Genomic DNA, 12,738 nt, shown 5'->3' on the forward strand with positions numbered 1-12,738 from the left:
AGAGGAAAAGCAATATTGTGAGCCTTCACCATAGCGGCACACACAACACACACACACACACACCAGCTTCTCACTTACTTTGATTTTGTTTTAAACTCCTGAACTGCTCTTTATTAATTTCCAATGAATTCAAAATGTGTTGAAAGTGCCAAGAAAGAAGAGTCATTACACTTTCAATAAGGATATAGCCGCTTAACTACTTATTTTTTCCATTTCATTTAGGCAGTTCTTTTTATTGCGTTCGGCCCATTTTTACCCCAGGGTGAGGCCAGCATCAACAAGTGCCTATTTCAGTCTACAGTCAACAGAACTGATGCAGCCAGACCTGAGGTATCACAATGCTAAAATGAGGGGGGGTGGGGGGGTGACCCTACCAACTGAGATATGGCCAATTACACAACACCCTAATGGGCTCCCAGCCTGAACTGACACGGGCCATAATTCATGCAAGCCATAGGACCTTAAAGTTTCATAGCAGCTATAAAGGTTTAGCGGCTAAAGCCGTATAGCACGGTGTAGGTTTTCTCCTCATTTCCACCTCCATATGCGGAGAAGTTCTTTCATGGGCACCAGGTGCGGGCGAAACAGCGGGGCTCACCTTCATGATGAGCTGCTTGACGAACAGCAGCAGGAAGGCTCTCAGGGACAGCAGCTCCTTGTGATTGGGTCTGGGGCCTTCTGTGGGTGGAGCAAAAGAGCCTGTCACTCAAAAGCGCACCTCCACGCCTCTCAGAGGAATCTTCATAAGAGCAGCGTGGATAGATGACTGAAATCCCGAAACTGAATATTCTTAAGCCTCTTTCTGTGCCTTTGTTTAAGAGAAAATCATGAGCTCTTAACCCTAAGCCACTCTCTATTGCTGAACACAATAATAAGCTCCAGCTTATTTTACAGAGCAGGCGATGGTTTTTGGACAACATATTTATACGGTGCAACACCAGGGGCATTGTGAGTGTATGCACGCCTGCCCTTCGCAAGGTAACCTAACCTTCAGACAATAATCCTGCAACTTGTTTGCTCTGCAGTCTTGAACACAATACAGTAAATGCACTGCACAAAATGAAAAGTCCTCCATGGATGGAATTTAATTAAATTTCTTGAGTTTATAAGACAAGGTCAATGAACATTAAGAGCATTTCTGTAAATGCGCCAGCGTTAGCCAAGCAGGCTAGTTCTCCCCTGTAGACCATGTCTTTGTTTATGGGTATAGTACCAAATCCAAAGGCAGTGGTTTGACAGAGAGAAAAGGAACCTTTGGAAACGGTATGAAAAGGCAGGCTGAGCCTGTGTCACTTCCTGTAGGCGTCTCACCGTGCCCTTTGGCCGTCACCCCACTGCGGTCCTGGGGGTTCACCACCCAGTAGAAGTACTTGAGCGTGTGCATGACCTGCAGTACCGTGCCCACCCTGCGGACGGAGTTGTAGATGGTGGCCGTGCTGATGAACTCCGTCGCCAGGTAGGTGTACAGCGCCAGTTGCACCTAAGCAGAAGCACGTACACGCACACGCACACACATGCACACACACACGTACACACATACACGCACGTACACACACACACACGCACACACATACATACACGCACGTACACACACATACACACAGGCGCACATACACATACACACATACATGCGCACACACACACACACACAAGTGCACGCACACACACACACATGCGCACGCACACACACACATACATGCGCACGCACACACATGCATAGACACACACACAAACATACACATATGCACAAACACAAACCCACACGCACATACACATACATACACACACACACACACACAAGACACATGTACAAAATATGTCAGACGCCATGCTGTCCATCATAGTGAAAAACCCTGCTCTATTAACTAGCGCAATCAACCCTGAAGACTTCTCAAAAGCACACACATACACACACACACACACACACACACAGACAGACAGATGTCGCCACACTCCTGGGCGTATGTTCACAACAGCTGCGCAGAGCTTAAATATTCATGAGATGAGATGCCTCCAACCAGGGGGTGTGTGTGATAACAGTGACAACGTTTAAAAAATCATGCAGCGTGATAGTAAGTCAGAACAGCAGCTGCAAACGCAGGCAAAATAAACACAATTTGCATGTTGGCACACAGGAAGCACTCGTGGTTGCGAGACAACAATGCTCATTAGGGATTTGAGTGCATCCATTACGCATCACATGTTAAAAAGGTCGCCATATGCAAATAGTGTGACAATGCCTACAGGACAGAGCACTCTGCTGACACATCTAAATGAAAGGCCCTATCACTTGGCCTGTGGAGAACACTCGTTCATTATTTAGCTATTCCTGGCCCTGCGGCCATGTGGTTATGCAAACCGTGTTTGAACGTCATGCTTTATGCGAAACAAACAGCATCTGTGTGGGAGCTTAAAGACAGCTGCTCTACAGGGACATTAAACCCAGGGAATGAGTTTGGTTGGACAATGGCATCACTTATATAGCTGTGTATTATATTTGCACAAGTGCTCTTTCCTTGGGGGAATCGTTAATGCGTACGGACTAATACTTACTGATAATAAAATTACTACTAATAATAATACGAATAATAATTATCAATTTTAAGAATGAATAATAATACTTTAGAGCGATTTAGCAGACATATTATCGTCCAGAGCAATTTACAATGCAAATACAAGTGCAAAGAGATGGTGATCGAAGTGCAGTTATTCCCAATTAGTCATGTTATGTTTACGATAGATGAACATGTTAAATGATAATAATCAGCTAGTTTATTTCAAGAGAAGGGTCCCTTTAACTAAAGACTCTTTCCAAAGGTAAAAGCAGGGTACGGGTGAGAGTCGGTAGACCGGGGGATTGGCTGAGGTGCGTGAGTGTACCTTGGCTGGAGAGTGGATCCAGATGTTGGGGTTGAACAGGATGTGGTCGCACAGCTGTTTGAGCAGCGGGATACCGTTCGGCAGGTTGCTCAGGTAACGGGCGAAGGCCAGGAAGATGTCCAACACGGGCCGGGTCACATGGACTTTGGAAGACTTTGAGAGAGGCAAAGAGAACCAATGAGATTAGAGGGAGAGAATGATTTAACCCAACAGAGACAAGGTTGTTTGGGTAACCACTCCAAGTTCTGAAGTTTCTGCTCTTTAAATCATGTGCTCCTCAGGATAAAAATCATCCATTGGAAATCAATGGCAGTACTGTGCAAAATTTAATAAAGACCTATTCTTTTACACGCCTTCAGCAAAAAACACAGCCACGTTTACAAACATGTGGAGAGTCAAACAGCTTCATGAAAAGCTCTTGATGACGTTTCGTCCTCATGTTTCATCTCCATGTTCTAGCTCTTTATCGTATATCTTTTGTAATCATGCCTCACTTCTAGTTTATGAGTTTCCATAACTTAGCCTTAGCCAAAGCCTACCCTGAGCACCAGACCTGATGGTAAAGGCGATAGAAAACCGATACTGATATGAGAATTGTACCTGGTCTGACCTGTGTTCTGTAGTTTGTCCAACGACCTCCGGTTTACACTAATTGTACATCGCTTCGGATAAAAGCCTCTGCCAAATTAGTGTAATGTAACGTAACTCTGAATCGATTCGCAAAGCTCTTTCCCAAAACAGCGAGCCAGTGCAGACTCTGTGACTGGGTCCGTTCCAGACCTGCAACAGACCCGTTATTCCCCACAGGGACGGGGCACCCCTTACCTTCTCCAGGGAGTACCCGATCACCAGGAAGCCCTTGCAGGCCAGGATCTGCTCTTGCATAGCCACAGAGTTCTTCAGCAGCTCCATCACAAAGGACAGCAGAGTGCAGCTAGGGGGAAACAGGGACACAACACAAGCCGGTCAGCCACCAGGGGGCAGCACTCATCACAGGCTGACTGAAGAACGCTCCCGTTACCCCTCTGAACAGTGGGCTTTTTGGAATGCTTTTTTTTGCCCCTAAAAGTCAGTGGTCTAAAACTTCATTGCTTTTTATAACCAGTCGTGACTGTTGCGTCAGCATTACAATATTCAATTAAGAACATTCTAATCACATACACGTTAAAAGGTGCATTCTTTTACGTGTTCAATTGCTAACAATTGTTGGATACGTTCTTATTTTCCAAATATTATCAACAAATATTTTCCGCATGCTCTATATAACCATGATATCTGATGCTTCATAGCCCTGGTCCTGTCGGACCACAGTGTCCGCAGGTTACCTTAACAGACAGGAAACCACATATGGCTTTAAATAACCGTCTGCACTGAGACTTACCCGTTGTTGCCCAAGTCTAAGCATACTCCCCATAGAGAAGAAAACAGCAGTTTGTACTTTCAAAGTCTGCCAATGTGAAGATTAATATTGCATGTGCAACTGTATTATAAGTAAAGATGTGTCAGCCCTGGTCCTGTTGCATGTGTAACAGTTTTAGAAGTGAAGATGTGTCAGCCCTGGTCCTGGTGAATGTGTAACTGTATCAGAAGTGAAGATGTGTCAGCCCTGGTCCTGGTGCATGTGTAACTGTATCAGAAGTGAAGATGTGTCAGCCCTTACCAGACGGAGGTGTCCAGCTCCTGGCTGGAGTGCTGGAGACAGTCCAGCTGGGCGAAGAGGGGGAAGAGCACCTGAACACCCCCTATGGAGTGCATCGCGCTCTGGACCGAGTGCGTCACCACCGCCTTCACGTCCTGCGGAGAGAGAGAGAGAGAGCCCGCCGCACCCACAGCGTTTCAGTCAGGCCTGCAGCACAACACGCTACGGGGCCAACACCTTCATCTGAGCCTCTGCCTGCAGTTCTGTACAGCAGTGAGCAGGCTGTGTGAAAACTCTGCGTTGTTCTTACTTCACACCCAGAGCTAGCGTATGACTGCACGCGGAGGCTGAGATGCAAGGGGTGACCGCAACTGCAAAAAAGCAGTGTTTTTTTTCAGGGGGGCTAGACCACGGGGGTGACTGCTGGACGCATGCCAAAGTGAGCTGCACTTCTTTCAGGTGGGGGCGAAGGCGACGGGGGTGACTGTTTGGCATAGGCCCAGGTGTGAGCTGCACTTATTTCAGGTTTCAGGGGGCGAAGGCGACAGGGGGTGACTGTTTGGCGTAGGCCCAGGTGTGAGCTGCACTTCTTTCAGGTGGGGGCGAAGGCGACAGGGGTGACTGTTTGGCGTAGGCCCAGGTGTGAGCTGCACTTATTTCAGGTTTCAGGGGGCGAAGGCACCAGGGGGGACTGCTTGGCGTAGGCCCAGGCCAGATGCGCTTTTTTCCAGGGGGTTGAGGATTTATGGCTGCGGCAGCAGACCCAGCCAGCCCCCACCCTGCTCTAATCTCATACCTGGCCAGAGTTAACCCCATCAATCATAATAACTCCAGGATCACATTACTGGATGAATAAGGCCTTTCAAGGCTTTAATTATCGTGGCCAGTGGTTAGGAACCCTGCTGTTCCTTGCTTTGTGCCAGAGAGGGCCCAGGTTTAGGCATGGAAGATCAGAAACACAATTAAAAACAGACAGGCTTTTAAATACATTTACAAAGTGCAACCCTTTCTGGACAGTATACTATGGTTTGGCACAGGCAGAAAGCAAGCATTTCAAAACCTGTTATAAAATTAAAATGGATGATAAATTAAAACTATTATGGCAAAACGAGTGAAGCAGTCAGACTCTGGATAGTTCATCTCGGCTTACAAGTCCCAACTGAAAACACACTTATATTGAGTTGCTTTTTTATCTGATTTTATCCCTTAAACCTAAATTAAAATGAAAACTTAAATTAAAATTTAAATGTTAATTTTAATTATATTGTAGTTTATTATATTACTCTGTGCTAATCTTGTTTCTGTCTGTATTTAGCCCCTTTATTTTACACAGAACTAGTGTTTTGAAAAGTGCTATATGAACAGTTTACATATGTGCTGGAGCTGTGTTGGTCGTGGGAGGCCAGGGGACTGTTCAGACCAGGTGCATCGTGGGACGGGCGTACCTGCAGCATGAGGGCGTGGGGCGAGTGGACGAAGATGGAAGCGTTGTCCTTGGGCGAAGACTCGAGGCACAGCTGGGTGTCGGTGGCGCGGGGGTTGTAGGTGAAGGAGATGCTGTTGGCCAGCTTCCCGTCGTACAGGAGCGTCTTGTGGTGCTCAGCGAACAGGAGGTCGCTCTCCGCCTTGTACTTAAACGTGCCCTGGGGTGGAAATGAGCCATAGCTTTATCTCAGAGAGACAGCTTTTGTACAGTACTGAGACAGTACTGACCTCAGATCAGTTTCAAATATTCTGTAAAACCTGTTGTTCAGACAAATGATCTATGGGCTGATTCTGGATCAGGGGTGCAGCTAAAGAGGGACGTTTGAAAATTGGCCCTCATGTTTTTTGTTATATTTTCATGTCTGCTTGTATCCGATCACCCCACAGGAAACTGGTTCCATTATACAGAACCTTATTGGTAACCGTCTTTCATCTTAAAGTTGTCTCTTGCACTACATGGTAGAAGCAAACAAACACTATCCCTGGATTTAAAGTTTTCAGAGCATTGGGGTGCTTGAATGAGTGGGGTCAGTGGTGGTGTGAGCAGTGTAAAAGGACTACATTTCCCAGGTTACCTTGTACCCGGGCCCCAGCTGGTAGATGGCCAGGATCTGGGCAGCACTGAGGGCTTCGCTGAACAGATACACCGCCCCCATCTGGCCGCAGAACACCCTGTTAGCGTCTGCCGTCTCCGAGGAGCCCAGGAAACACTTATCGAACGTCTGAGAGGAGAAACGGCAGCAGAGAACAGCAGTCAACAGCACAGAAAACACAACACTTCAGCCAGAACAGGGATTCAGACAGCGTGCAAGCTTCAGCATCCAAAAACAAACAGCGGAAACGACACTTAGCCTCTGTTCCATTTTTAGGGCAGGGATCAACTCTGGCCCTCAAATCCAAATCCAGCCCTGGTTTTATTTTCTCCTGGGTAATTAGTGCTACTGATTGGCCTGACTATCTTCACACCTGACTCCCAGGTAAAAGGAGGGTGGAAAACCAGCAGTTCTCAGCCCTCGAGGACTGTAAGTTGCTGATGCCTGTTTCAAGGATTGGAGTCTGATTCAAACACAACCTGAGCATCTGTTGGCAGTAACTTTAGAGCAACCTTTGTTGTTATAGTGGTTTTGAGAGCAAACTTCCTAATGTGAGTGGCTGTTTGAAATGCAGTGAAGCCGCAACAGAGAAGTGCACTGAAACCCATCTTCCTCTCTCTGCAGAGAGCGATTGATGATATCATCTGGTTAACCGGGCTGTTTATTTTTCCTGTTTCACATCACATTCTCAGATGAATTCAGATGCTTTTATCTTTAAAGGCTGATGGGCATTCATATGGCAGCCATAAAAATGAGAATGCAGTGTGTTATTAGCCAATTTTTTTTGTCTGATGCTGAGAGAGTTCAAGGTACTGACTGAAAGAAGTGCCTACAGCAGTCATGTATATTTCTGTCATCAGCTTACGGTTGCATTACCTACAGTCTACATAAACCACCCACTCCTTTAATGGGTTTTCACCAGAAACCTAGACCTCTGCACATTCTAACAAGCCCAGTAATCTGGGATGTTACCCAACCGACTGTACAAAAGTACCACACCTTGCTGCGGTCATAAGGAGAAACTTACATCGCTGGTGTTGACGAGCCAGGTTATGTCCCCGTACGACGCCAGCTCGCCGTTGACGTAGCAGCTGATCTCACTGTTTTTCCAGCGGTTGTAGACGTGCACTATCGTCACCATGTACCACTGAGACAGAATTGTGGGAAGACGGCCAACAGCCAGATTAGCTCATTACTATCAGCACTGCTGGAACAACCCCAGAACCCGCCAAAGTGCCTTATAGTAAACTCAGCTTATTTCCTGTTATGCCCTAACAGAAAAAAGTCAAAAAGGAAAGGGAAGTGGAAGTTGTAGGGATGGGCTTTTGGATAACTGTTAACATTCAACACAGACATTCAAGTATTTTTTTCCCCCCCACACAGAGAGTAGTCACTGTAGGTAAACTGGGCAGTAGGTACATTTTAGTGGGAGGAAAATGGCGAGCATTGTTTGGTTGAATGGCTTGCTCTTGTCATTATGTTATGTATAGCTCTTCTTTCTTTGTCACACTTTCTGGGGTTTTTCATATCATTTCTATTTCTGTGTATGCTTCTGACTGGCCCAGTTTTTGTGTGGAGTGAAGGATACTGGAGAGGGATTTATTTAGAGAAAGTTCTGATGACCTGTCAACTTTACAATGTCTGGTATGGGCCATTCATGGTGCAACACGGTTCAATTGTGCAACTTTATGCATCGAGAGACTGTACAGTACATGTGTACTGTAGTTATGAAACCATCCTTTCACACGTACAGTACCGTCTTTTCACAGGCTCACAGGGGAGAGGTGAAAGGAACCCACCTTCTGCGGTTTGAAGTCGTACTTCACACAGTGCTGGAACCCCTTCCCTTTGGACTTTAAGGAGGTGACGATCAAAACGCCGCCCACGAAGTGGGCCGAGTAGCCCATGCCTTTACTGGTGCGGAAACTGAGAGACACAGAAACACCCCGTTCTCAGTAGCAGCCCAGACGTTCATCACATTCACAACCCCTCAAAAAAAACTCTTCCTCAAACAAAAGATTGGCAGATATCAGATTCCCCTGCCCGACGTCGGCGATTAAAAATCGAGAGCACACGTGGGATTTATGAGACTGATCCTCTTTGGGTCTTCGTAAAGGTCACAGCACGGGAATTAAACTGCTTCACGTTTCGCGTTTCTCTCCGCGTTTTTTATTAAGTCCAGAGCAGCAGCCTCCTCCTTGCGTAAATGTCATTTCGAGGGGAATTAATTAGCATGTGAAAATAGGTCAAGTGAGGCCTGGATTTCCTCCCCTGGCCCCGTGGGAGGCTGGGGATGTAAATGGGGCGGGTTTGGGGAGAGGTTTCAGGACCCTCTGCGCATCCTTTGCTCACGGCAGCAGTCCTAAAAACTACACACCACCCACATCTGCCTCCTGGGACATTCTCCTCTGAATATCGCTCATTTACTTAACCCTTTCAAGAGTAGGTTGTTTGGAATGTTTTTCAAAATTCTAAGTCAGAGTTGTACAATGCCTTAGCTTTCAATTACCAGCAGTGGTTAAACCTCATATCATATTAATCCAAGTTCTAAAGAAGGTCCAAGTTCTTATCTTTGTGGTCATTCCTAGCACTTGGAACTGTACTTCTCTCTGTAGGGTCTTTCAGCACACTTGCCCCTGTTTACGGCCATGCACTTTGTCGTACATCGCTCTGGATAAGAGCTTCTGCCAAATGCCTGTAATGTAATTTAATGTAATGTCACAGCAGTTCAGTTAAGTTAATAACATTATATTCATACATTTGTGATCTAACCAAAGACTGAAACATTTTTCTTGACTTCCCTCTGAAAGTAGCAGGACTGGCAGGACCGCTAAAGTGCCGAACGCTGACTAAACAAACACAGCGTCTCAGAAACGCACTGCTGTCATCGCCTCAACCGTCAGGCCTGGCGGTCCTCACACCAGCTGTCAGCCCCTGAAAGGCGTGAATAATGCACAGAGCCGTGTGAGGAGTGGCCTCGGGAGAGGAAGGGCGTCCTCCAGCCCGCTGCGCTCACCAGTACAGGTACGGCTTGTCCTTGTCCACGTTCAGGTTGTTGATGGGGTCCATCCGCAGCCAGGTGTGGAAGGTGAAGCCGTTTAGGTAAGGCCACTTAGCGATGGGAGGAAGAGCGATGGCCTGGAAAACACAGCCGCCCGGCAGCACACTCATTTTCAGCAGGTTTACTGACTCATTCTTACTGTGAGGCAACCATTAAAAAGGCCACAGTGCTGAGAATAGCTATATCTGTTCTGTACACACACACACACACACACACAAACCTATTTGTACACACTCTCTGTCACTGCACAGGAGGGGAGATGTGTGAGAAAGCATCAGAGCCGAGAAAGGCTGCTTGCATATGAAAACCTCACTCATCCCTGCTTTCAGCACCATCTGTTCTCACCACCAACAATTCTCAACCACAATGGGGCCCAGGAACACTCCCGGCTAACGGTACTCGGTGAATGCGCCTGTGTACATGCCCTGAGAAGAGCGATGGGTCAAAGGAGAGCCTTTTAGCCTTTAGTTCAGAGCTCTCCTGCAGTCCTTGCTGTAACTATGACTGTGTGTGGTAGAGACACCCATCAGAAAACAGTTACGAGATCTACCATTCAAATGTATTCATTCTGCTTTGCATTGTGGGATACCAGGAGATCAAACCAGGGCAGTCCAAGCAGGCCGTCCTCCTGCCATTTTGCCACATTGGAAGCCTGTACCTGCAGTCTAATGACCTGCAACAGTGAAAGCTCTCATATTCCAGCCGAAAACAGTTCTGAAACTCAACTTTTACAGAGGCTCTAAGGATATACTTTGCAGAGTGGAAGAAACATTTTTTTCTGGCAATGAAAATTGAATCGGACACGGTTTCAGCCGTTGAAATAAATTTAAAAAAAGGAATGAGGTTTATGGCGCGAGACGGAATAGCCACAGAGATCACAGGAAAATTAGCCGGCTCCTAGATCTATCCCGGGCACCATAGTACGGGCCTGCATTCAGAGGCAGCTGGGGGGCACGGGGAACTGAAGAGTCGAGCGGTGTCACACAGAGAAGGTTTTCCGATTTAAGGGAATATTAGGGAAATGCAATTTTCCACCAAGTGGTGTTAAGGCCGGGCCCGGTCGGAGGCCCATTGAAAGAGGAAGCGGTGAGATTAATAAACCTCATCATCGCCTTACCTCTTAACGAACTTCCTGTGTGAGGAGAGGAGCCACTCGCTGGGTTATATAATCCTCAGCGCGGCCTGCTGGGATATCTAATCCTCAGCACTTTCTCTTTTTCAGGCTGACCCCCTCCCTGCTCTCTCTCGCTCAGATTAAAGGAATCCATCTTGTGAACATTTTTCCCGCCGATTCATTTCCAGTTCCCACACAGCTTTAAGATGAGCAGACATGCCACTCTCTTGTATGTCAATGCACGCAGCTAATTTAAGGAGCAGAGCAGGTGATTAGAAGGCAGAAATATCAAGGCTTGCATGAGCGGGATACATTTAGCCAAATAGGGTCTAGGGTCTAGGCACACACACACACATATACACATACGCAGGTACACACGCACATATGGGCACACACACACATACACACATACGCAGGTACACACGCACAGACGAACGCACACACACACACACACACACACACACACACACAAACACACACACGCAGGTACACACGCACAGACGAACGCACACACACACACACACACACACACATACGCAGGTACACACGCACAAACGAACGCACACACACACACACACACACACACACACACACACAAACACACACATACGCAGGTACACACGCACAAACGAACACACAAACACACACACACACAAACACACACATACGCAGGTACACACGCACAGACAAACGCACACACACACACACACACACACACATACACACACGGGCGTGTACTCACTGCTGCACTTTTCCCTGGGAAGCTGAAGAAGGAGTCGGGCCCAGTCCTGTGTGGCATGCACTTCAGCACAGACAGCAGCTTCACAGCATGTGGAGGCTGGATAAGAGAGGACACACACATCACACACAAGACACACAAGACACATGTACTAAATATTTCAGACGACACGCTGTTCATCAAAGTGAAAAACCCTACTCTATTAATCAGGGCTATCAAGCCTGAATACTCCTCAAAATGCACTTTGATAAATTAATGAAATAACTTCATTTGCGCCTTTCCTTCTGGTAAACAAACACCAGTAGGTCTCAGAAACTTGAGCAGTAAACATCACCAGTTTCCTACATCACCACAGGGGTCCACTTCATAGGAAAAACCCTGAACGCTGCCAGATTTTCATCAACACGGTGACCAGCAATAATCCGTTATTTAGCCTGGGGAGATTCATTCAGAACATATGTTCTCTTTAGCAAGGATACTTTTTTCTCTCTTTAGCAGAGAGAAATGACAGAGAGAACAAGTGGGGGGAGGTAGGGAGAGGGAGAGGGAGAGGGAGAGGGAGAGAGAGAGAGAGAATAGCGGTAAAGCACCTGGATCAGTTTTTGGGGGTTCTTTTTTCACTTTAGGGACCCAAATTCATCTCTCCAGATGAAGGCCAGCATCCCTGTATGCCAACCCGGAGCTCAAACCAGCAACTCCACAGTTGCCTGACGAACACCCTCCCACTACCCTTACTTACCCTTACACTAAGTCCTTAGAATGTGGTTGAACATCATCAGTGCCAACACAAGCAAAATGTATAATGTACAACCATCTTGAAAGGCCCTTCACGAAGGACCAATTCTCTAGAGGTGTTGATGACATTATAATACAACTTTGGACATGATAATACAAATTTTGAGACATTTTGAAATAAAGGTTCAACAGAGCTGGAAAATACCTATGACCTATTGTAATGTAGATATGGCAAGTCAAAGTCATGGAGTCATGCTTTGCTCAAACTTTGTTAGCCTGTATTTCCCTTAATAAGGATCCAAGAGAAGTCTTTGGTTGCAGGGGTTTCTTATAAGACCAAATAAGCATGCCAGATCTCATTCAAATCATAGACTGCCACAGCAAGGGAAAAAAAAAGACCTGGGGTGAGCTCTGCTGTTAAACCACATCTCATGCCTCTTTGGGCACTTCTCAGTCAAACACACTGTAGGTGATGTAGTCTCACTCCACTAT

At 46.7% G+C, this 12,738-nt stretch overlaps 1 protein-coding gene across 3 annotated transcripts in view; it reads right to left on the reverse strand.

Moving 5' to 3' along the window:
• LOC133134671 (lipopolysaccharide-responsive and beige-like anchor protein) overlaps positions 1–12,738 on the reverse strand; it is a 225,990-nt gene that overhangs the window by 181,328 nt on the left and 31,924 nt on the right. For all 3 annotated transcript variants that reach the window (XM_061250938.1, XM_061250940.1, XM_061250939.1), the window contains exons 4-14: positions 11,515–11,610; positions 9,614–9,735; positions 8,397–8,523; positions 7,625–7,744; positions 6,580–6,726; positions 5,965–6,162; positions 4,541–4,674; positions 3,706–3,814; positions 2,881–3,033; positions 1,312–1,480; positions 599–678 (exon numbers count right to left, since the gene is read on the reverse strand). In XM_061250938.1, the coding sequence (XP_061106922.1) occupies positions 599–678; positions 1,312–1,480; positions 2,881–3,033; positions 3,706–3,814; positions 4,541–4,674; positions 5,965–6,162; positions 6,580–6,726; positions 7,625–7,744; positions 8,397–8,523; positions 9,614–9,735; positions 11,515–11,610 (1,455 nt within the window). The remainder of the gene's footprint in view (positions 1–598; positions 679–1,311; positions 1,481–2,880; positions 3,034–3,705; positions 3,815–4,540; positions 4,675–5,964; positions 6,163–6,579; positions 6,727–7,624; positions 7,745–8,396; positions 8,524–9,613; positions 9,736–11,514; positions 11,611–12,738) is intronic.

Source organism: Conger conger, chromosome 8 (genome assembly GCF_963514075.1).
Source record: "Conger conger chromosome 8, fConCon1.1, whole genome shotgun sequence".
In the NCBI taxonomy this organism is placed as follows: Eukaryota; Metazoa; Chordata; class Actinopteri; order Anguilliformes; family Congridae; genus Conger; species Conger conger.